The sequence below is a fragment of the Gracilinanus agilis genome, chromosome X (genome assembly GCF_016433145.1).
Source record: "Gracilinanus agilis isolate LMUSP501 chromosome X, AgileGrace, whole genome shotgun sequence".
NCBI lineage: Eukaryota > Metazoa > Chordata > Mammalia > Didelphimorphia > Didelphidae > Gracilinanus > Gracilinanus agilis.
In genome coordinates, this window is record NC_058136.1 from 62,718,570 (window position 1) to 62,743,769 (window position 25,200).

Here is a 25,200-nt window from a genome sequence, read left to right on the forward strand (position 1 = left end):
GGGGGGGCGGGGGTTGGGCTAGGTGGCCTCCAAGGTACGCTGCAGCTACTTCCCAATGGTACTGGCTCTATAGTGGGTAGAGAGGCGGAAGGAAGCATACCGAGCCCTGCTGGGCTCTACACAGCACTAGTGGGACAGGTATCTTGTCTGCTAGGGGCATCTCGTCAACAGGCACTCCAAATGTGGCTGCTCAACAAAGGTCTACCTGGGTCCTAGCACGAGCACTGGGTCAAAACGAGGGCAAAAAGACATCCACGAAGCCAAACCAAGAGCCGGGAACCCCAGGCTGCCTGCCCGGGAATCTAGAGCTGCAAGGCCAGAGGGCCACGTATGCGTTCGGGTTGCCCTGGTCGGCCGTGGGCTCAGCTAGCGCTTTCCCAGAGCCCTCATCTGCTCAGTAAGCGAGTCCAAGGTTCACTCCTATGACTTTGGCGTCGGCAGCCAGCGAGGCCGGCCGCCTGCCCCCTAAATCCAGGGAATGCTACGGATGGCCAGGAAAGCAGTGGAAGAGCTTATTGATAGGTCCCACGCCCAGCTCTAAGGCTGTCTGTTCAAGCTACTTTTCTTAGGATCGTCCTCAGAGCTCGTCCATCCACCCCGTGGCATCGAATGCAAACAGAAACACCGAGCCACATCCTGACTCTATTAACTGCGTCGCGCTCTAGTTTCCCTTTCTTCCACTCAACACACACCCAACGACATCTGAATCTGGTTCAGGCAAAAGGAGTTCGACACTTCTGATGGGGCTGTTTGGTTGTTGGTGGGGAGGACGACTCCCTCAGAGAGGGGAAGGCCCTGGGCTGGGGCCAGTCTGTTTGGCTTCACAGCAGGGCTGAAATATCACCTCAGACCTGCCGGGGGAAAGTGCCAAACGAGCGGACAATACGCCAAAGAATTCAGGAACGGCGCCAATCATGTGATCAGATGGGAAGACAGCAAGAGTCTCTCTGCAGATTGGAAAAGGAAATCACCACAACAGAGGTGGGCCTAAACCACAAGTCCCCAAAGAAGCTGTGATTCTCGACCACAGGAAGTCATCCCGTACAGAGGACCAGGGACCAGGACATCGAATGCAGAACAACCAGCATGTCTAAACCAACGACTCGCTTCCTGTCGTGGGGTGGGCGTCTGTGCGAGGCGGGATCAGGCCCTGGATTTCCCCACAAAACCCAACGTATTCCTTTAACTTCCATAGCCAGCCCAGTTTAAGCCCTCTAGCCGTAAGCTTTAACATGCCCCCCAGGGCAGAGTCTCTGAATGGCCCGAGAGCCACTAGGACCTCCAGTTGGCCGCCCTCCATCAGGCAGGTCAGAAACAGATGGAGCCAAGGTTCAGAATGCGAGGGCCACTGCAATGAAGAGCTGAACCGGGAAAGCAATGAAAGACAAAAACCTGAGCCCCAACATGGTGCTCCGCCTGCAGGAGAGGCCTGACCGGGCTGCTCTTCTCTTCATTATTACAGAGTACCTTTCTAGAACACGCCGTGCTAAAAGGATCCACGTGACAAACCTTGGCCCTGGGATCCGCACACCCCAACTCAGGAGCCTCGCAAACCCTCAGGGAACTGAGAAGGGCTCAGCACATTTGGTCAGGGAAATGAAGCCAAGGAAGAGATTCGGCCAAAGCGGCATCCATTCGGGAAGACCGTGAAAGGACGGTGTGGGGCCTGCCTGCCCTTTCCTCGAATCTAGGCGCCCCCCCCCCCCAGCTCCCAAAGATGTGAATGCCACTGTGGCCAGCGGGAGCAGAGGGCAGTGACGGCCCAGACAGCTAGGGGCAGAAGGCCAGCCTCTGCATTTCGCACGTGAGGAAGCAAAGCTGAGGAGCCCCCATGCACAAGGCGAGTCTATTGTCAACGTGGAGAGAGCACACGTCGCCCCCCACACCCCCCCCTCCCCCCCGCCATTTACCTTGAGAACGTTCTGGCCTTTTAAAGCCTGATGCTGGGCCTGGGTCTGCAGGCCAGGAATGCCCTGGGCAGGAAACGAGGCCTGTGCTGGACTATTCGGGGCTGGCTGCGTGGGAAGAAGGGCTGCCCCTGAAGTCTGATAAAGGGCCTGCTGCTGCTGTTGCTGCAACAACAGCAATTCCGAAGGCCCGGAGCCGACTGCTTGGCTTAATGGTGGCTGCCACTGTGGCTGGCTGTATGCAGGCTGGTGCTGCTGGCAAGGCAGAGTCTGGCTGCATTCGGTGGTCTGCAGCACGGGGGACTGCTGGGACTGCTGAGAATGCTGGGCCAAGTTGGGAACTAGAGCTGGTGCTTGCTGGGCCTGGCGGTGGGTCTGCTGGAAGGCACCAGGCTGGCCATATGGAAGTTGCTGCTGACTCTGAGAACCTTCTGGAGTTGGCAGCTCATGGGGCAGCGGTGCTGGTAGATGAGAAGGGTGAACTGCCTGCTGATGTGGAGGGAACGTGAACTTCAAGAAAAGACTCTGGACACTCTGTTGCTGGGGATGCTGAGCTTGAAAGCCCGAGGACTGCAGTGGGGCCTGGGGACAAGGCTGCTGTGGGAAGGGACACGGCTGGCATTCCCCAGCCCTCGGAGCACCAATGGCTAGTGAAGAAGCTGGGCCTCGGAGCTGCTCATTCCCCCTGTTGACTTTCACCTTCGGAACAGCCGCCATCGCCTCTGTCGAGTACGGCTGGGCCTTCTGCTCCACGCGTGCCAAAGGAATGTCTGGTAGCTGGCCTAGATGCACCTGGGGCTCCGAGGCTGGCACGACGTATGACGGCGGCGGTGGCAGTGGCGTAGCCACGTACTGTGGCCGATCTGAGTGTGCGTGGTGGCCCAAGAGCTTTGCCTGGTCTGTGGCCTGGAGGGAGGGAGCTGCTTGCCCTGCATATGGAAAATGCTCAGGAGGGAGGACGGGGTAAGGAGGCTGATCCCTAGGCTGCCCAGTGTAAGTCCCTTGCATGATGTAGGCTGGCTTCTCCAGGTAAGGAGGCTGGGCACAACAGGCTGCAGGCTGTCCAGGGAGAGGGGCTGGATAAAGAGACCGCACTGCCGGAGCAGGGACGGCGTAAGCAGGTGGTGTGCCATACTGGGGTTGGGGCGGCACAGGGTAAGAGGATTGCTCAGGAGCAGGAACCTGCACGGGATATGTGGGGTAAGGCAGCAGCTCAGACGGCTTCACCGCGAAGACGGGCTGCTGTTCACCGAGGGAAATCAAGCCTGCTCTCCCATCACTCTCTGGTGGCTGCAGGACAACCTGAGCCTCAGCCTCCTGGAGCCCAGAATCATGGGTCACCTCCACAGCCTTCATCAGCAAAGCCGCTGCTGGAGGCGGGCGAGGCACCGGATAGTAGCTAGGCTGCGGCCCTGCACAAAGAGGGCCCGAATCCTGCTGGACCACGGCATATGCTTGGGACACTAAAGGCAGCTGTGGGGCAGTGAGCTGGGCTCCTTGATGGCCAGCCAGAGAGGCGGGAAGCTGCTGGGTGGCCCCGAGAGTACCCTGAGTGCCAGTCACATACTGAGCCGTGGGTGGATTTGGCAAGAAGCCCGAGGGCTGCTCAGCATCCAGTATCGGGCCTGCCATCTGACTCCCGTTCCGGGGGCTGGGATCGAGCATGATGCCTGCAGGGTGCTGGGCAGAGGGTAAGGTCGGTGGATTTGAGGGCTGTCCATCTGCTCCAAAGGTCTGCTGGGGCTCCTGGCACAAGGAAAAGTCGGGTAAGGAACATGCACGGATTAAGCTCAGCCCGACAGGTCTGGCCAATGTGGCCACTGAGGACTTTAGAAAAGCAAATTGTCAACGAGCCCGGTTTCCCTCCAAGTTCCAACTCCCCTACTCTAGAACACCAACAACTGGAATTCCCTGCTTTGGCCTTGCTGTCTTCAAGCTCCAAATACCCCTAACGAGTTTAAGGGGGAGACCGCCAAAAAGCGGGACACAGTTCTTGGAATCTGGCCAGCCTTTCCCCAAGGCTCCTCCCCCATCCTACGAGTGGGGCATGCTGCCCCTGCCTCTGCCCCGCTCCCCTTGCAAGGCAGGGTCATGGCTTTCCTAGACCAAACATCCAAGAGGGGGCCCACCAGATCTGGTTGTTTCTTGCAGACAGTGAGACGGAAGCAGCCCAAAGGGTGGATCTGGGATTTTCAAACACCAGACGGTAAAAAGCCACCAGCAAACTCACCGGGATCTCAGTATGCCATGAAATTCCCTTGGCAGGTCCCTCCAGGAGCCGCCTTGGCCACATGGAACAGTCACTGTGTCCAGGGCACTCCTTGGTTTGGCCCTCTCTCTCCTCTAAGAAGATGGGGCCAACCCTCAAAGTACGTGGGCAAAGTGGGGAAGCCACTCTGGACTTGGCGACATCCAAAGCAAATCAGAGGCTTCCTCCAACCACCTTTGAGCCTCGAAGCCAAAGACCCCCCCCTCCCCCCCCCGTACAAAGGCAACGCTCCCACCCCAGCAGCTTCCCAGTGCAGACACTGGGAAGGATCTCGGCTCCTCGGCCATTAAAGGGCACCGGATCCTCAGCTGAAGCCGATACGGAGCGCGAGGGCTTCGTCGCTGGAAGATGTGGCAGGAGGAGAGAGGGGCGCAGATCAAACCTAGCGCCACATGGGAAATGAGGCGGCTACGACCCACTTGGGGGCCACCCGGTGCTCCACGTTGCCCAGGACCACAGCCTCCTGAGGTAGCCCATGTACAACACAGATCACAAACATCTGGGTGCTCAGTAATGGCTTCCGGGGGGAGAACGTGGGGTCAGACGGAGCCAAAGGGAGTGCCTGGAGTGAGAGCTGCTCCTAGGAAGGGCCGGCCTAAGTCTGGTGCATCGGCGGTCGTTGACCAACAGGGTGGAAAAGTCAACCCCAAATAGTCCACGACAGCCCCTCCCATCCCCCCTGCCCAAGGGTTCTTCTGCTTCTTGGTGCTGAGGGCGGGTGGAAGAGCTACTCCGCCCCGAAAGCTTACCATTCTCTGGGAGAACTGCTGGACGGCAGCTACTGGTGTCAGAGTGGCTTGACACGACAACATCTGGGGCTGACTGAGGCTTGCCTGTTGTTGCACCTGAAGCCAAAAGAAAGGTTTCCAAAGAGTTGAGAACGACTTTCCCGTCCGGAGTCAATGCTGAGATGAGAGAACGGGTTTAAGAATGTGAATGATTTCATTGGCTCTCACCCCTGGCATTTGCTGGTAATGTCCCACCAGCTGCTGGGGAGGGTATAGGTGCCCTGGAAGTCGGGCTTTGGCCGGAGGGACGTGCGGAACCTTGGCAGGAACCACCACTGGATCTGGGCGGTAGGCCGCCGGGCGTCGACTCGAAGGATCGGAACACTTGACCATCCCAACTCCTGCCTCCGGCAAACCATCAACTGCAGCAAAGAAACATGCCAGGCTGAAGATGGCACTTGGCAGTCACTCGGACACACAGACTAAGAAAGTGAGCCATGAGCTACGTCCCCTACAGAATGTATCCAAAACAACCTGTGAAACCCCCTTGATGCTGGTGGCAGGCCCCAAAGGGGAGTGACACAGTTTGCAGGGCCATTTCCTGTCCCTGCCCTGCTAGGTTACTAGCCACTGTGGCACCTGGGACTCCTGGGACCCTGACAACAAGTCCTTTCCGCTCTGAGGCGCACTTTCCCCACTCATTAAAAGCCTCCCAGATGCCCCCTCCTTCAGAGGCGTTGAAGCATACCAAAAAGGGGGGATCAGGGAAAGAGGAGAGGCTTAGGCAGCACCACTCCTCCTCTGGGTGGCATATGTATAGAGTTGGAGGTGGAAGGGACCTCAGGCTGTCTATGTAACTCCCTCAATTAACGGAAGAGAAACGTGGGTCCAAATCCAGTCGGGGACACCTGGCTCCATGAGTATGGCTACAGCACTGCACTTGCCTCTAAGCTTCCATAAAACAGGGCCCAGAGAAGAGAAGTGATCTCTTCGGTCCCTCAGTCGGACAGCTCGATGCCCTACGAGACTGGGGGGTGGGGGTGGGGGGGACTCTCTGGGGGAAAAAACAACAACGACATCTGGCTTGTGGCACCCGTGGAGAGGAAGAAAACGCGCCAGGGTCTTAGAGCAGATGGGACAAGAGAAATTTCCTACTGAAGGCAGCATAAAGACAGACGAGACTCCACAAGGAGCCTAGAAAAGCCCTTCGGGGTGCCTGGGGTTAAACAGGCCCAGGCTAGCACTTCCTCCTTCTTCCCACTGGACCCCAACTCTGCAGCCTCATCTATCCCCAAGGGTCTGCCAGACAACCAAGACTGGCATCCTTAAAGTGGGCATGCCCACAAATTTGAGTGAAACTGCCTCTCCCTGGGCTTGCCTGGGGATCTCTGAGATGACAAGATTGATGATGAGTAGGCGGAAAACAAACCAGATGAGTAACCCCACTACAGTCTGATTCCTGGCAAGTCCCCTTTGGCTCTGCAGCCACTCCGCCCAACGGCCGTGGATGACGGGCCCTGAAAAAAGTCACCCTGGGGTCCGAGAAAGCCCCCGTGAAGCCAGAGGAGGCACAACAGGAAGAAAACGGCCCCTCACTTGAACACCACGGAGATGGCTCTGGTTTTCTCTTAATACTGGAGAGATACAGTGAAATCAGAGTCCAGCCTCTGCCACCTCCAACTTGTTCAAGTTGAGCCATACATGCCCTCCTTTCTTGATGACTGTTTCCTTCTTGTTGAAATTTGGGGGCTTAACTCTAACCCTAAGCCTAACCCTAACCTACTGTGCCCTTTCCTGAGCATGGAGGGCGGGAGCCTTGAACTTTATTGCTGCTGCCACTGCTGAGGTACTGGCTGTCTTGTCCTCCCCGTGGTCGCCCTAGGCCAGTGATGGTGAACCTTTTTAGAGATGGAGTGCCAGGCCTCACCCCGACCGCCCCAGATAGCATGCCTTGCCCCATCCCATCCAGTGTCGGCTATACTCTGACCCCCCCCCCATTACCCCAACACAGGGGAGGGAGAAAGAGCTCCCATTGGGCTGCTGAGCAGAGGGGTGGGTGATGTGAAAAAATGTCCTCAGGTGCAGTGGGGAGGAGGAAAGGAGAGCAGCTCTGCCCAAGCCCATCTGCCTTTCTAGTAATGAACGGGTGGCTATGTACCCACAGATAGTGCTCTGCAGACCATCTTTGACACGCATGCCATAGGTTCACCATCACTGCTCCAGGTCAAGGAAGGGGGAAGAAAACAGAGAACTTGTTTTTGTCATTTTCTCCATCTCTACTCTCACACGAGTTTCATTTTATCCATTGCTTACGGCATTACGAGAAAAGGAAGTGACTCGGCCAAAGTCACACAGCTTGTAAGTATAAACGGCAAGATATGGACCTGACTTCTCTGTGCGGCAGGACCTGGCTTTGGCCTCTTTTTGTTATCGCCAGCACTTAGCCCAGTGTGCCTGTAGTAAAGCGGGCACTGAATGGATGCTTTATTGACTGCCTGAGTTCAACTGTGGAGGAGCAATTCTTGAGAAAAGTTCCAGGGGCTACGAAGTGCTCAAGCGACCCCAAGGGTCCCTCAGACCTCATGCCAGCCAGGAATTTGCTGTGTGCCAAATCATACTCCTTTCTTTGATCTCAATGACCCCTGCCCGGCCCAGCCCAACGCCCCAGGAGACTCAATGGCCTAATTCACGGAGACACCAGTGCTTGGTCACTGGGCTCGATAGGTATACCGAGAAGCGAGGCGGGACAGTGTTGTTTTTGGGAGAGCTGCTGGCGAGTGTGCTGATCAGCCTCCGTCTCTTCACACTCCATCCCGGGCAGCTGAGGAGCAGTCTGCTGCAGAGGCCTGCCTTGAGAATCTTGGCGGCGTTCAGCCCCCAAGGAGCCGGCCTGCTTCCTCTCCCTGGTCTTCTTGATTAGAGCTACCCGGTCACGAATGGACTTGGCAACTGCCTTGGAATCGCTCTCGTGGAAGAAGCCAGACTTTACCTAAAAAACAAAACCAAAAACCAACCAAACGAAAGACAATCTAATCTCTGGAGAGTCTCGTTTAACTAGAGTCTGGGAGAAGTCACCAAGGCCAGCTCTATTTGAGGGTGGCTTGATTATGGGCAGTCTGGGAGCTCTGAGATGGGGGCGCCCGATGTTAGAACCCGACATCTACTCCCTCTCCTGAGCTGGGTGCCCCTGGGCACAGGAGTCCCTGCCTCTCCCTGGATAGCTGACTGCCTCTTCAGAGAAATAAGAAGGTCAGACAACAGCACCTTTCAAGGGCCTTCCGAATTGGAGCTCAGAGCTTTTGCCAGGATGGACGTACGGAGGAAAAAGGAGTTCAGAGTGTGGTTGAACTTCCTCAGGGTGCAGGTGTTAAATAGAAAAATCCACCCTGCCCCCACGCCCCAAAGGGGACTTTCCTCTGTCACTATTGCCCATCCCCACCCCACCGTCTGTCACGGGACCTAGACTAGCAGCGCAGCCCACGACGACCACAACGAGGCCGAGGAGAAATAATATCAGAGACATTCCAAGACCAGGCAGGCCAGGAAAAAGTACAGAGAGGCAACAGACAGGGGGGCCCACAAGAACCCGAGGAGAGCTCTGGCCATTCTGGAGTCCTCGGGGAGGACGGAGACAATTTGGATCTTATGAAACGCGTGTTAAAAATGGTTATTACTTCAAATTGGGGAAGAAAGAAAATATCAGAGAGCGAGAGCGAGAGCGAGAGCGAGAGAGAGAGAGAGAGAAAGAGAGAGACTGGTAATAAGAACCCAGTTTCAGAGGCCAGGAGGGAGGTGCTGCAGCAGAGGGATCAATGAGCTGAGCTCACTGGCCCCACTGCCCAGAGCAAGTTCTGGGGGGAGGACAGTGACTTACCATCTCATACGCCACTTCTTCGGGGACATCCGTTTCTAAATTAAAACTGAATTCCAGAGCTTCATTGTCCTTGTGTTTGCCCTTCAGTTTCTTCGGGTCTTCAACCCAGAGTCTTAACGCCAACGAGGAATTTAAACCATCATCTTCCTCCGCCGACTCCACCCTCAGCCCCGTATCTTCCGCAAAAAATGCGTGGTTTAAGAGGTCCTTGATGGACAGCCTAACAACACCACAAAAGGAGCCGGGTTAGCCACGCGCAGTGCCAGCCTCCTCTTGCTCCGTGTCAAAAGAAGGCCGGCTGATTTTCTGTTTCAGTGTTTCCCTCGTTCAGTCTAGAAACCAAAGGGAATGCCAAGCTGCCTCCTGGGCCGGCCCCAACTCACTCAGCTCTTGGACCCAAGTCGACAGAGGTGCAGAGGTGAGGAAACTTCCCTTTGGCCTTTGGATTCCCGGCACCTGGCACAGAGCAGGGGCTTAAGGAATGCCAAAGGACTGCAAAGGAGAGGCTACTTTGAAGGGCTTCTCCACTCGGATCAACTCAACAACCAACTATGACTCAGTAAAGGGACAGAAATACATTCATGCCACAGATTGCTTTCAAAGCTAATAGCCAGGTAGCCCAATGGATAGAGGGGTGCTGAGCCAGGAGCCAGGAAGGTCTGAGCTCAAATCTGGCCCCCGACACTTACTGGGGGTAGGACCTCAGCTAAGTCACTTAACCTCTGCTGTGTGCCTCATGTAACATGGGGACGATAAGAAATAGCACCTATGCCCCAGGGTCAACGTGGGGAGTGAACAAGACTGTCTTTTTAAAGCAACAATGCCTGGCACACAGAGAAACGTAAGCTAGGCTGATGACAAGAAATCAAGCTCCCAGTCTCCTGAAAGAGGCGGGAGATCCGAATTGACGAATGAGACGGCCATATGGGAACTTGGCAAGTGTGAAGATACCTTTTGCTGACTTGGAAAAAGACTTTTTTTTTTTTTTTTTGGTAATTTGGGGGAAGGGGAAGCTAGTATAGGGTTGTCAAAAAAAAATCAAAGAAACATTTCTGAAAATGCACCAAAGAGAACTGAAGGCAGCTCACAGGGAAACAGTGATGAGGAGAAGGGAAATTAATAATAATAATATTAATTAGTGATCATTTATATATAGCAACTACTATGTGCCAAGAACTCTGCTAAGCACTTTACAAACATGATATCATCATTTGATCCTCACAACAACCTGGAAGATCGGTACTACTGTGATCCCCATTTTATGTGTGGGGAAACTGAGGCATAGACATGCAGAGTGTCTGACACTGGATTTGAACTCTAGTCTTCCTGCCTCCAGAGCTCACTCCACTGTGTTAGGTCCTAACCCTTAGACTCTAACCCTAAAATTCTTTTCATGTGGAGTGCCACCTAGCTGAAAGCTATGAAAGTAACATGCTGTACCACGGCTGGGTTTGTACCCCAAAAAGATTATAGATAAAAAGACTTATACAAAAATATTCATAGCCGCGCTCTTTGTGGTGGCAAAAAACTGCAAAATGAGGGGCTGCCCTTCGATTGGGGAATGGCTGAACAAACTGCGGTATCTGCTGGTGATGGAATACTATCGTGCTCAAAGGAATAAAGAACTGGAGGGATTCCATGTGAACTGGAATGACCTCCAGGAATGGATGCAGAGTGAAAGGAGCAGAGCCAGGAGAACATTGTACACAGAGACAGTGTGGTACAATCTAATGTAATGGACTTCTGTACTAGCAGCAATGTAAGGATCCGGGACAGTTCTGAGGGACTTCTGAGAAAGAAGCTCTCCACATCCAGAGAAAGAACTGTGGGAGCAGAAACACAGAAGAAAAACAACTGCTTGAACACATGGGTGGATGGGGATAGGGTTAGGGATAGTAACTGAAAATGAACATCCTAATGCAAATATCAATAATATGGAAATAGGTCTTGATCGATGACACATGAAGAAACCAGTGGAAATGCGCTTCAGCTATTGGGGGGGGGGGGTGAAGGGGAAAGTAAGAACATGAATCATGGAACCATGGAAAATTTTTCTAAAAAAAAGAAAGTAACATGTTGAATGTGTTACAAACTTTGGAAATAAGAAGCAAGTTTCTTTCACATAACAGAGATTTGCAGCTAACCATTTTTTCCCTTGTTCTAGGACGTATGCAGAAATGTCTCCTTTTTAAAAAGTTCCCAATAAATAAAAAAATCAAACCTAAAAAAAGCCACATTAGTTAACTGACTAGTTGAGGAAGACACACAGCAATCAGGTTTGACTCACATCTCCATAAATGTGTGTCTATCAGTAGAAAAATCATGCTAATTCGAGCCTGTTGGGTTAGATGAGACAGACCTACAAACTCCACGCTGCAAAGAGCAGGAACTAAGGAAGGCTCACACCTAGGCTCCTGATATGACCGACAACAGCCAAAGGGAACTTTCTGGGGACATGAACTCTTGGGAAATTCCAGGACTTAGCCAGGGGAAGGTAAGAGGATCCGATTTCAATTCTCACCCCTACCAGGTACAGGCCCCACTCAGATCTTTCAGCTACGCTAATGTGAGCCATGCGTCCCCTTTGGGCAACGAATGCTCATGTGGATCCACCAAGGGACGCTGGATTTTAGGCTGCCAGCCAGCCTCAGCCCATCCCAACTGATCTACTCTTTCCTGAAGTGGCCTTTTCTTTTTAGAGCTTTCCTTTGGGGTCTGGGCCAAGGGCTTCCAATATCTTCCGTCCTTCTTTCCTTCCTTCCTTCCTTCCTTTTTTTTTTTTTTTAAAAACAGACCCAGCCTTATTTTCTCTTCCTTCTTGGATATGATCATGGGGACACAGCAGTCCGCATGGCCTATTCAAGTCCCCTACAGTCACCAATCAGGACCAAGATGTTCAAGATCACATCCATGCAGCTAAAAGAGACTCTAGAGGCCGTCTCATGCAACTTGTCCATTTTGCAAAGGGAGAAACTGAGGCCCCAGAAGAAGGCCTTGCCAAGGTCACAGCCTTCAAACCTGTGTCCCTCAAAGTGGGGAACCAAAGCACAGCTGTTCTACTGTGCCCTCGTCCATCTGGGGAGGTTCGAATGGAGAGCCAAGTGCTTGGGTTAGGATGATGTTGCCCAGCCTGGTCGGAACGAGGAAAAAGGCAGGCAAACTTTAAAAGGTGCGGTGAGGACGAGGCTAGTCCTACTGAGGGTTCCAACCTAAGAAGGCTCTCGAAGTGCTCCGCTGTTCCTTGGTAAGAGATTAGGGTCCAAGCGCTCCGCCAAAGGGGTGGCTAAGAAGGAGCAGGCGGTGGAAACACTACTAGGCTACTGGGCTTTTCTGAAGAACACGGTCAGGGAACTCGGCCAAACGCCCAGTCACTCACTTCCACTCTCAGCAGACCTGGACTGACGGGAGCGAGGACCGAAGTGAAGCCATACGGGCAGGTAGAAGGCGGAGAAGCGAGGGAGCAGGGGCGACAGCCTAAAACTTGGGCGGAGGTCTGAGGGTGCAAAGGACACAGAGTGGGGCCCACAGAGTCACAAGGGGGAAAAGGTCTGTGCAAGCCCACGAGTGAGGGGGACCCCCGAAGTTCCTCGCTTCTGCTCTTGCCAGGGAGCGGGAGGAGGACGGGCAAGGGCCGATGTGATAGGCGGACACTTGCGGACCCATGTCTGGCGTGGATTTCTTTTGTTTCGAAGAAGGAATTTGGGGGGCAGGGAGGAGATAAAGAAGGAAAGCGAGATAGGGACGACACTGGAACAAAAAAGGCGTCTGTGAATGACTGCAAACACTACCCAGAAGAGCACAAGGAAAGTCAGCGGGGACCAGGGCAAACCAGCAGGGCAGTGCTGGGGCACTGATGGGAAATCAAAAAGTGACTCCAAAAAGCCAGGCGGATGCCAGCGCTGGGGGGGCGGGTCTTCTTCTGGCTCTTGGCTCCTGCTGAGGTCAGAACAAAAAGTCTCTTTTTTACAAACTGCTTAAAAAAAACGCCACTTAGTCCATCATAGTTGACACCTTGGCTATCACAAGGGCCTTGAAGCTTTACTCGAGATAAGCAGAAGCTAAGGACAAATCATGCGTCCGCCAACTGGGGACAAGTTGACCTGGCAATAAAATAAGACTGGGATGGAACCAGCTGCAGGAAGACTATAGGATCAAGGCTGCTCCTAGGTCAGCTCCAAAGAGAGTGGCAGCGGCAACCCACACGTCCAACATCCAGGGGAAGCCCCATCATTCCTGCCAGTGGGCCAAGGTCGAAAGGAGGGCTCAAATAGCATACGAGAGCAGAGCTATCACGCTCTCCTCTTGAGGGCACTTCCCAGGAAATGGCCTCATGGGGTGGTTTGTTGGAGCATTTGACGGAATCTCTGTCCACAAAGAAAAGACTCCAGTGGGTTTTTTTTAACAGCAAGGGGAGAGACGAGGGAAACCCCCCAAGTGATTCTATGAAGTTCGCACAGCAAGTATTCCAAGCGAGCTGGCCTTATGAGGAGGGAGAGAGCCGTGGAAAGCAGCCCGGGCTAAGAGGGCACAATGCTCCCTGCTGCGGGGACATCTTTTCCACCTTCTCGCCAGACATCTCCACCTGGATGTCCAGTAGACAACTTCAGCTCAACATGTCCAAAATGGAACTCGCCACCTTTCCTCCTGATCCCGCCCCTTCTACCTTTTCTATTAAAGGTGACAGACGGACGGCAACATCCTCCTCCCAATCGCCCAGGCTCAGGCCTCGTCCCGGACTCCATTCTCCTTCACTGAATAGGTCTCCTCTCCTCCGCCGTTGCCACCCTCACCCTGGAACGCTTTATGGCAGCACTAGTGAAGCAGCTGTTGAGGGGCGGGGGGCTGCCTGCCTCATGTTTCTCCCCACTCACACACTAAAGTGGTCTTCCCAAAATACAAGTCTGATCATGCCACTACCCCACCCCCCCATAAACTCCAGGGGCTTCCTACTGCCTCCCGGATCCAATACGAAATGCTCTGTTGGGCATTCGGAGCTGATCGTAAGCCTGTGCCCTCCTCCGTCTTACTCCCTCCCAGGCATCCTGGCCTCCTAGCTAGTCCTTGAACCAGACACACCCTGCAAGTCTCGGCACTCCTGGGCATTTACTCTGGCTGCTTCCCGCTCCTAGGCCTGGAACACTCACTCTCTCTCTCTCTCCTCTACTCTGCCTGTTGAGCTCCCCAGTGGCTTCCTTTAAGGCCCAACTCAAATCCCACTTTCTCCAGGAAGCCTTCCCCAGCCCCTCTTCGGTCCAGGGCCTTCTAATTTGTCCTGAACTCACACACACGTGTGTGTGCTCGTCACAAGTTCCTCGAGGACAGAGACTGCTTGGGGCCTCTCTTTTTTGCACCTGGGCACGGGGCAGACTGGGCAGGCGGGCTCTTTAGAGAGAGCACGCGGGTCACACAGACAACCCACCTTTCCCGCTTGTTCTGGCGGATGCACCCTTCAATGATCTCCTTCACTTCTGGATCAGTCACCTTGTTGAAGCTGGCTGGTTTGATCCCCTAAAAGGAAAACGGCAGCCATTCAGTCATGGCTCCCTGTGGCAAGCGGGCCCACAGCTGGCACTACTCTGTCGGAGCGCGGCAGCGCCTTCCCCGGAAGCCTGGGCTCTCGGGGGCAGCTTTTTTACATAACTCTTCTCCAACCCGAGCACGTGCAGACTGGCTTTCCAGACAACAGCAAAGGGAAACTTCCACGTGGTGCTGGGGGCTTCGGAGAGCAGGCGAGGGACCAAAAGGCGGGATTCCCCAGCCTGTTCTCCCCCGTGTCTGCCAACCTAGGGCACTGCTCTGCCTCCAAGCTCCCTAGCAACGAAGACCCTTTGACAGCCAGGTAAGAGATAGCTGCACCCAAATGGGCCCAATGAGATGGCACGATTACAGGGTAGCTGGTGCGTGGCAGGCTCGCTCCAGGCAGGAGGACAAGCCGTTCCGCTGAAACGTTGGCTGCCTGTGGCGTACCCTCACCTCCCACCCCCATCTGCACAGAAAGCTTCCCGATCGCTAAAGAGACAGAGACCCTGGCCAGTTAGCCTGTGGGTGACGGCAGCACAGCATCCCACAGATCCCCGTTTCCTTCACAGACCCGCCTTGAGGCAAGGGCACACACCAAGAACGCCTGCCCTGCCCCCAGCTCCGACGTACACTGGTCACTTTACGGTAGATCTGAGCGGCATTCTGGCACTCGGAGTACGGATATTCGGAAGTGGCCATCTCCAGCATACACATGCCGAAGGCGTAGACGTCCACACACTCATCGTAGTGCTCCTCGTACATCTCGGGAGCCATGAACTCCGGGGTTCCTGTGAACAGAAAATCAACGCCTTTCTGAGAAGGGCGACATCCCTTGGGGGCAAATCCCGTGGGGCTACCTCAGAACCCTAACCCCAAATCTGAATTCACGCGGTGGGCACTGCCTGTGCTCACCCTCTCCCTCATCTTCTCTTGGCCCTTCTTAAGAGTGCACAGAGACATACCCAGGGAGCTCCCAGAGATGAGAACCAGCCTAGACCCATGTGACTTGAGAGGACCTGCCACTGCCCCATCCCCTGGCCAAAAAACCTCGGATATTACCAATGACACTCTTGGCAAATGATGTGCGCATCAAGGTAGCCAGGCCCAAGTCTCCAATCTTCACCGAGCCAGTCGGACCAGTGATGAAAATGTTGTCACACTTCAAGTCCCGGTGGATGATGGGCGGCGTCCTTGTATGCAAGAACTGGAGGCCCTTCAAAATCTGCCGGCACCAGCTTCTTAATACCTTTGGCTTCATGACTTTAAACCGTTTCAAGTACCTACACAGAGAAACCCAAGGACCGAACTCCAACAAGCCAGTCTGCCAGCTTCCCATGGGCACTGGGCACAGCCGGAGGGCCAGGGATCCCCAGCAGACAGGCAAGGGCCCACGCGGCATTTACGAAAGGCCAAGAGAGCCATCTTAAGGCGAATGGCCATCTCCCTTCTTCCTCTCCTCAGCGGTGCTCAACAAAAGAGCAAACAAAGAACCCGATCTCCCACCCACAGATCACATCTGGCCAGGCCATTCGAGACTAGGCAACAGAAACTCCTGTCTCTAGGATCAATGGGAGGGGAGGAAGGAGCTAGCTAGGTGACCTTGGCTCCAACCCATTTTGCTACCAAAGAATACACAACTCGGGTGGTGCTAGTTGGTTTCCAGAAAGACAAGGCCACACTGATGGGGATTTCTTAAGCCCCTAAGCACTGTACGAACAGGCTCTCATTCTATCCTCACGACAACCCTAGGAGGGAGGCGCTGTCGTGATCCCCATATTTTGCCAGCGGCGAGGAAACTGAGGCAGACAGAGGTCGGGTGACTTGTCCAGGGTCACAAAGCGAGGAAGTGTCCGAGGCTGGATTTGAGCCTCACTGTGTTATCGGCTGCCTCTTAAGCTGTCCTAGGGGAGGAGAACAACTTCCTACACATTTTAATTTATCCAAATGTCGCTTGGAATAACCTTAATTCGCACTGTATTTTCGAGGCAATCTGGATGGGCTCACTCACAAAGTCCACAGTCTTAATGAAGGGCAGCATCTAGATTCTAATTCCCCAAAATGGTCTGGGGGAAGGGGACAGAGAAAACCGAGACCTCTTCAACTGGCAGAAGACCCTGCCCCGCGCCGCCCCCTCCCCCCCCCAACACACTTACGTCTTCAAGGTGCCCGATGTCATGAGCTCGGTCACCAAGACGATGCACTTTTTCCCTTTCACTGTGGATTCCCAGGAATCATAGAAGCGGACAATATTGGGGTGTTGAAGACCCTTCAGCATCTCGGCTTCTTCTTTGAATCTCTGCTGCTCAGCTTTGCTCAGCTTCCGGTCCTGAAATGGAAAAGGGATTTCGGAATCAAACCTGAGAAAGTTCTTAGATGTCAAGGATTCTGGTGGTGTCGGAAAGCTTCCCCCAAAGCTGCTCTGGTTTTAGCAATGGATGAAGCCGTCATGTGACCACCAGACGCCGCCCTCCCCCCCCACTGCGCCACTGAAAGCCTGGCCATTTGCCTTCTAGCTGAACCCACCTCCAGGGGTTGTCTCCCCCAGGGACCAGCTCCGTTTTCTGTTTCTAAACCCAGCATTGAGCACCCAGTAAGTGCCACAGCAATGCTGTCCCCACTCATTCCTTCATTCATTCACCTGCCAAAACAAAGGAGTGATTTTTCCATCCAGGCTTCTTTCTCAGAATCGGACAAGACTTCCCAACAGTCCCTGCTTCTTCGTCACAAGATGAGAGCTGTCTACTGGGTTCTGGAACCATAATGTCCCTGAATTTCTTCATATTTAACTTGGACAGCAAAAAGACTGGCCTTCTCACCCTGTCCCACTTTCCAGACCACCAGCAAAAACTGGACACACACACGGAGGAGACGAGGTTCATAAGAAAGGAAGTGGTGGAGGGGAGGCATTAGAATCCACAGAGCTGAAAACGTAAGGGTGTCACCGCTCTGGAGTGGGGGCGGGGAGACGGGGAGTGGAAGGGCGGTTCTCAGGGCTACCACTTACAGTGTGAGCTCTGCTTGAGTTAGGGTGGACCCCCCGTCCTAGGCTTCGGAGACAACTGCACTCGCACTCGAGCCTCTGTGAAAGAATGCTGATCAAATTTCCTCCCCCCCCTTCCCCTGCTGGCACGGAATTGGGGGGGGGGGGGATATGATTCCCTTTAGCACTTGTCTTGGAAAATCCCACTAATTCTAAGAGGCAGAAGCCCGGACTGTGAGGGACATGTCCCTGCTTCCTATGTTGTTAAGTCACAAAGAAAAGCACCATCTGGACCCAGCACAGTCTCCCAGCCCGGGTTCATACCTCAGCCCCAGGTCCTCCCTATTCGAGCCAGTAGGCCTCAGGAGACTCTAAGAAGGGGGGTGGGGAGGGCCAGGGGAGGAGAGCCCAGGGGAGGGCCTCCAATTCTGTGTTCGCAGCTGCATGGCTTTGGCACGAACTGCAAGTTGGGATCACAACGTGGGCCGTTGGGCCGAGGGTCTGACTAATCTGAAGAAAAGCAGCAAAGAACAAAGCTGCCCGGAAACACCTCCCTAAAGAGCCCCCGGACGTGGCCATCCCGCGGAGCAGATATGGCCAGACCCGACCCCGTGAACCAACAGATCCGAACCGACTTGTGCACGACAAGGAAAGCAGCACGAGATACCTCGGAAGCCAAAAGCCTCCGACCCCCTCGATTCAAGGGGCTCCTCTAGCAGATTCAGAGTGGAGGCCCCGAAGGGTTGAGCGAGGTGAAGGGCAGGTAAAAGCTACCCTCCCCCCCCAACCCAGGAACTTCTCAGTCACTTGTGATCACTAATCTGAAAAGCCGATCGGAGCAACTACCAACACGAGGAGCAAAAAGCCTCAGGGGTGAGTCCCTTCTGGAGAGCCCAACCCTCCGAGTCACGCTTCTCCCCAAACAGCAGCACGGCTGGCTTAAACCGATCATCTCTACGAGGGTGATCCTCAGACCTCTTTGTCCAATCGGCACCTCCGTGCCCCTGTGTCATACCTCTGGCATGAGACAGCTGGTGGGAATGCTGCATAGAGCACCTGGCATGGAGACAGAAGGCCTGATTTCAAATCTCTCCTTACTAGCTTACTACACTTACTAGCTGTGAGACCTTGGGCAAGTCACCTCACCTCTGCCTGCCTCCGTTTCCTCATCTGTAAAGGAGGAAACATCCAAGTATCTATCTGTCAGGATCGAATGAGAACATATTTACAAAGGGCTCTGCAAGCCTGGAATGCTCTGCAAATGCCAGATGCTGGCCAGCTGCCTCTTGGGCATCTCGACCTGCTAGGTAGGCACTGAGGCAAAAGCCAGTATGCCCTCCAGCTGAAGAGGAAGCCGTTAAGAGACGGAAGGTGGGGGCAGCTGGGTAGCTCAGTGGAGTGAGAGTCAGGCCTAGAGACAGGAGGTCCTGGGTTCAAACCCGGCCTCAGCCACTTCCCAGCTGTGTGACCCTGGGCAGGTCACTTGACCCCCATTGCCCACCCTTACCAATCTTCCACCTATGAGACAATACACCAAAGTACAAGGGTTAAAAAAAAAAAAAAAAAAGATTAAAAAGAGAGGGAAGGTGCTGGGCCTGGAGAAAGGGGGAGGTTAGGTCCCAGGCCCTCCTCCCTCCGGACTGCTTCGCCAGCTCCCCTGGATTTCACGGCCATCTCCAAATGCACCCTGCCTGCCCGGAACGGTCCGATCTCCCAGCTCCAGCTGCCTTTCAGACATCCCCAACTGCATAGCCAGTAGACGGACACCTGAAGCTCCACATGTCCGAAGGGGACTCATCAGCTGCCCTTCCCATCCTGGCCGCCCTAGGAGTCAATCTGGACTGCCTGTCTCTCACCGCTCCAACTCCCGTATCTAGCATAGCGCCAAGGCCCATTGATTTCACCTCAAAGAAATCCCCTTCCCTCCACCTGATATGGGCCCTGGTTATCTGGGCCGCTGCAGTAACTGCTGGGGGAGGGGGGATCTGGCAGTCCACTCCGGTCCGTGCTCCACTGAGCTACCAGTGATTTTCCCCAAAGCATAGGTCTGATCAGGTCGCTGCCCTAAGCAACAGACTCGAGGGGCTCCCCCCTTGTCTCTGGGCTCAAACGCCATTCAAAGCCCTTCAGAACCCGGCCCTCCCCCTTCTACATTCCCAGTCTCCTCATACCTTACTCCCCACCCCCCCAATCCCATCAGGTACTCTTCCACCCAGGGGCACGGGCCCTGCCGGCTGTCCCCTGGAACACTCTTCTCCCCACTCTCTGCCTGCTGGCTTCCCAGGCCTTCTCGCCTTCTCCAGGAAGCCCTCTTCCTTCTAGTGCCTGCCCTCAGTGAATCCCTATGACCCTCTCGAGTTTGCTTCATCAGACAGACTGTAACGTTTAGGGGCTGCCTTTGGACTAGCCGAGTACTGGAGGGTCTTCCTCTCGGCTCCTGAACTGATTGCTGGCCAAGGTTCTGGCTGCCGAGACAGAGCTGCTAAGGCCATAATGGATGCCTGCTCTCTGGGGCTAAAAGAAATGGGGCCTACATTCTCTCTGGAAGGAAAGGCTCAGGGCTTTCTTGCTCAGTAGCGCGCTCCTGGGAATGTGTTGTGCCTTGCATTCGCCATTTCCCCACCTCGGAGGGGATGGGCCCTGTGGGATTAGGAAGGCTGAAGCGAGCGGATGGATCAAAAGGCAAGTTCTAGCTCAGAAACACACACGTGTACAGAGCCCTGAGTCTAAACCCCCAAGCCAACACTGAAGAACGGCTCTGGAGGAGAAAAGAAGCATGTGCCAAGGAACGAGACCCGCCGGCACACAGGCGCCTCCCAAACCGGGGCCTCCAACGTCCTTTAAGAGAGCCTAAGCACCGCCCCCCCCCCAGTAGCTGTAAAGTCCATCCCAGGGCTAACGGGTCTCAGGGACGAGGGTCTGCAGGCCAAAGTCTTCCTGGCTGTCAGGCCGCAGTGCTCCTTCCATGTCCTTGAGGAGTTCTTAAAAATTAAAATCAATACGATCACATCTTTTGTCCACATTACTTCTAAGAATGAAAAGCTGGGCTTCAACTCCGTAATGCCATTCCATCGGCATCGGAGGAGCCCATCCGGCCAAAGGCTAGGGGCGCGCTGAACAAATGGCACCCTGGCATCGTGAGAGAGTACTAGGGGCAAGGCCCTAGACGACTGCGACTGAGGAGAGACGCTCGGGAAGAAGACTGTGCACAGGGATGAGACGTGAAAAGAGGCGCCAAGTGCCCTGGCACATCACCACAGCCATCTGTGGCTGCCCTCATGTGGGGATCTCGGATCTGCTTTCCTCGGGGCTTTCTGCGAAGCGCAAAGTGGCGAAAGCCAAAGGCTTTTTGGCAAACAGATGGACTCGGAGTGGCCCAGTTTGGCCACATCCAGATTTCCTAGTCTGGCAGCCAAGGGAGCTGGACTCCATCCCTCTCGAGGTCCGTTATTGCTTCTCTGGTCCCACTTGCCTAGCGCAAGGATGGATAAAGGCAAGGTTTGGGCAGGCTATTTTAGAGAGACAATGAGGGAGAGATTCACAAATGAGACTAGAACCACGAGACTTCTCAGGCGACGCCTGGGCTTGGCCTGCCTCCTTGTGTTTTAGGGAGCAGCTTTGCCGACTTCCTCCCGAGTCCCTTTGGGTCTCCGAAAGGGATTGGCCAGCCTGGCCCATATAAGGTCACCCAGAGACTTCTGACCTACCTTTCGCCCTTTGCCTGGGTGATCCGAGCCCCGGATTGAAAAGAAGCAAAGAGCTAGCCACTGGCTGTGGACTCTCTCAAGGTACTTCCGAAACAAGGGGCCCCAACATGTTTTGCACAGTGATGGCCTCATCGGAATTGTGCCTTGCTGGCCTACCTCACACAGGGCTCTGATAATGTTTCACGGACCAGAATGCAATACTGACCGCATGTGGCCCCGGCGCAGGGAAGCTGCCTTCCTCTAACACGGATTCCTTGAAACCTCCATCTCTCTCTGTTCTCCCTCAAACTGGAATCATATTCTTGGAAGCACGTTTTCTCTCACAATCTCCATAACTGGGACTCCTCGCCCCTACTGGCCCTCCAAATCAGGGAGTAAGCAAGAAAATCACCTCCCGCCTCCTCGGTTCCCTGCCTTCTCCAACTGACCTCCCCCCCCCCAGCCCCTTTTAAATACCATTTGGCCTCTTCTTCCAACACCCTAAACTCAGGCCAACACTCCTCTGAGAAGCTCCCATCGCTTCCTGAGAACTGAAACAAAGAACAATGCCCAGCTAGAAGCAGCTGGCAATGCCACAGTGGAGGGAGAGCTGGGCCCAGGGTCAAGAGTTCCAATCCAGCCATTAAATGCGGGCAATAAGAGCCCCTAATGACCTCTAGGGCTGCCAACTTGACATTTGGGAAAGCGCCGAGCACAGTCCCCGACACAAGACGCTTCTTCCCTTCACCTCCCCAATGAGTTGGAGTCACAATGCCGAGGACCTGGGGCTGCAAAGCCACTGTTTCCGACCGCGCCTCTCTGTGTCATCCCTAAAGGCCAAAGGTCCCCCTAGCAGAAGGCAGGCCCTCCCACCTCTCGCTGTCCGCCCTTTGGTGCTAAGGGGGCAGCATCTGAGAGGAAGAAGCGAATGTCTCTTATTTCTCTCACTGGCAGGGGCCGCTCAGCTTCTCAAACTAAATAGGCAGAAGCAAGATGCCGAGTTAGGGGGAGACCGTCAGAAAGCAGACCCCCCAAGGGGAAAAGGAGAGGGTGCTGCTTCCTGCCAGCGTCGGCTCTACAAGCTCAGCCACACAGACAAAAACACCAAAACCGGGCTGGCTTTGTCATCTGCGAGGCAGCAGAAAAGAGACCCCTAAAAGTGGGCATCGTCATGGGTGCCAGGACTGATTTTTCCCAGGAAAGGGAGAGGGGGCGGGCATCGTGTTGTGCTCATGAGGGCCCACAAGATGGATGCTTCTCCCTCCCTTCTTTGCAGAGAGGGGGCCCATGGGTGTGGAATGCTGCATACCCTGCAGACAGATGGCTGCGCTGTCTTTCCCCCCCCCCCTTCCCACCTCTGTGACAAGGGATGGAATCAAGTCTTGATGTCTGCCAATAACTTGCCATGTGCCTTCCCTTCCCCGAGTCCTCACCTTCTCCTACGTAAATGAAGGGGCGGGCCTAGCACAGGACTCCTTGGGCTGCTCTGTGTCCTGGGCCCCCACTGGACAGGCAGCGGGCTGCTGGAAGAAGCCTAAGGCCCCTTCTCAAAGTAGCACTTTTCAATCCATAAAACGCCCAGGACGGCAAACAATTCTGCTGAAGTCTATCTTTGAAACACTCAAGGCCCAAACTGCCCGGGCCGCAGGCTCCGGGCTGGAGGCTCAGAAGCTCCTCCTGGCCCTGAAATGTGCTGGTTGTAGAAGCCTCTCCGCACTCTACGAGAAGGCCACGCTTTACCTAAAGCTTCCGGAACATTTGCATCATTACATCATCCTCTTATAACAACGAGGCCTCTTTTCTTTAACGATTGGTTCAAAAGCAACAGGTAACCTTATTGGGTTGGCTGCTTCCTGCGAAGGATGAACACCTCCCAACTGCTGGGCTGCCCAGTGGGCTCTGGTGTCTCTGAATTCCAAAGAGTGGGTGGCTATGGGGGGGGGGGGGAGCACAAGCAAAAGGAGGCTTCTCCATGGCCAAGGAGACCCTCTTCTTGAAGCCACCTACCTAAGGGCTCAGATCTGTCCATGAAGCCCTTGCCTAGAAAGAACAAAGCATCAACTCAGCCAGAGTTAGCAAGGCCAGAAAGAAAAGGGCCTGATGAGCATCTTCTTCCTGCTACAAATGAGGCCTGGGGGGGGGGGGGGGTGGAGGNGGGGGGGGGGGGGGGGGGGGGGGGGGGGGGGGGGGGGGGGGGGGGGGGGGGGGGGGGGGGGGGGGAGGGAGGCTGGGCTGGGTAAAAACGAGCCAATTTTGTTTTAACCAAAGGGGATAAATATGCTGAAACCCAAGGAGGCGCTGCACCTCCGGATTAGTACAAAGAGAAGACACAGATCAGAGAGAGAGGAGAGAAAAGGAAACAAAAAAAGAGACCAAGAGAGGCAAAAAAGACAGAGGGTAGAGGCAGAGAGAAGGGAAACAGAGCGAGCCAGTGAGAGAAAGAGAAAGCGAGACAGAGACAGAGAGAGGCCTGAGCAGTTCCTTCCAGTGTAGGAAGGCTGCAGTCATGGCTCATTTGTCAGAGAAGGAGAGGGCACACTAACCTGCAGCTCACACCAGGCGACCTCCACCCACGTCTCTGTGTCTAACCCTTTAAACACTGTTTTGAAGGCTCCTCTGCCCAGTTCAATGTCAAATTTCAGGAAGCGGCCACTTGGGGAAGTAGCTACTGCCTTCATTTCCGCCTCTTCTTCCATCTCCTTTTCGCTTTTCTCCTTGAGACAATCTTTAGAGGCTTCACAATTGGGCTTTGACCCTTGTTCGGGTTTGCCCTCTCGTCCACCTCCTCCCAGTCCATTTGTTGAAAGTGGAGCTGTTCTTTGGGCCCGCTGGGCACTCTCGTCTTTGGGAGAGACGTCGTCTTCCGTCATCTCCTTGCTCTTCCTGAAGACTCTCGTCTTCTCCGTGGTTTCCCCAGAAGCAGAGAAGGTCCTGGCACTCTTCTTCAGTTTAATCTCCATCAACAAAGCGGCATCGGCCGGAAGAACTCTATTTCCCCAAGAAACTCCATCAGGTTTCTCTGACTCTTCGGTGCTAGCCGGCTCCCCCGAATCGGTAGCCATAGTAGTGAGGCGCCGCGGCCGCGGCCGCCGACAGTCCCGCACAGAGCTGTTCACGTTCTCTTCCTCAGACCAGTCGAAGCTCAAGCATCAACATCACTGGAATGTCTGTCCTTTGGAGTCGTTACACGGAATTCCCATAGCAACCTGAGGAAAAGAGGACATTTACAAAACAATCATTTCATGACAGAAATGGCCGGCAAGAATGAAAACCTTTTCTCTCAAAAGCTCCTATTCTTGCTTCATTCATTCATGTCTACACATGCTCATTCCTGTGCTGGGCCCCTCCTACAGGCCTGGTCCTCAGCTCCCACAGCTCCTCCTGCAGGCCTCCACTTCTATGGCAAGCCCCGAGAATCAGAGGCAGGGCTCAGGAAGTGGCCAAGTTCCCCAATCTCCCCGCTAGCTTTCGAACTCGACTCGAGGAGGGTTCAAAGCAGCCCTTCCCCAGCGAAACAAGGGACGGTGGCATTTCTAGCCCAGTCAAGTCTCTCCAGGCGAGCAGGGACTGATAAAACGCCTTCTGGGACCGGGGCCCTCCCTCAGGTCAAATAGCAGAGACAAGTACAAAAGCTGGCCATTCACCCTGAGTAGTCAAAGTTCCCAGATGTCTCTCCACCTAATGAGGGAGCTGAAAAGGCAGCATCTTCCAGGCCAAACGTCACAGGTTTCTAGGCCAAGAAATGTCCGTTTCAGAGAGTTTTCGGCGCTGAGTGGGAGGGCGGCTGGCTCAAGGCTAGCTGGCAGAGAAGATGCTGACCCAGGCATATTACCGACAGACTCAACTCTCCTTTCCGAATGCCTGGGAGAGGAATGTTAAGGACCAGACTCCTAACCCTTCCCCGCACCCCCGGCACAGACAGGCCCAGGGCCTGCTAGCCAGAGCTCAGAAGGCAGGCCCCGAATGAACCTTAGCTTACTGAATCCCCAGCACACCAGGGTCAGACCGAGTTGACTCCAAGGAGATCACAAGCTGGTACTTACTTGCCCAAGGGAAGAGCCTTAGGGCCAGTGGGTGCCCCCCATCCCTCTAAGTCCCGTGTTGGCAACAGCCACGCTCTGAACCTCTTGTTTTGGGGTAGGTACCTGATGGCAGCCATCCAGAGACCCCAAGGGGCAGGAGAGATCACGGTTACATGTGGAAGCAAGGAAGACCTCTGAGAAGTTCAAATACATG

The 25,200-nt window shown here is 54.5% G+C and overlaps 1 protein-coding gene across 1 annotated transcript in view; it reads right to left on the bottom strand.

The window, feature by feature from the left end:
* Nucleotides 1-24,026, bottom strand: part of LOC123253726 (serine/threonine-protein kinase WNK3-like) — a 41,438-nt gene extending 17,412 nt beyond the window's left edge. The window contains exons 1-10 of the mRNA XM_044682875.1: nt 23,508-24,026; nt 16,452-16,624; nt 15,358-15,578; nt 14,929-15,086; nt 14,198-14,286; nt 8,779-8,998; nt 7,635-7,893; nt 5,133-5,326; nt 4,926-5,021; nt 1,911-3,653 (exon numbers count right to left, since the gene is read on the bottom strand). Coding sequence (XP_044538810.1) covers nt 1,911-3,653; nt 4,926-5,021; nt 5,133-5,326; nt 7,635-7,893; nt 8,779-8,998; nt 14,198-14,286; nt 14,929-15,086; nt 15,358-15,578; nt 16,452-16,624; nt 23,508-24,026 — 3,672 coding nt within the window. The remainder of the gene's footprint in view (nt 1-1,910; nt 3,654-4,925; nt 5,022-5,132; nt 5,327-7,634; nt 7,894-8,778; nt 8,999-14,197; nt 14,287-14,928; nt 15,087-15,357; nt 15,579-16,451; nt 16,625-23,507) is intronic.
* Between the last annotated feature and the right edge of the window lie 1,174 nt (nt 24,027-25,200).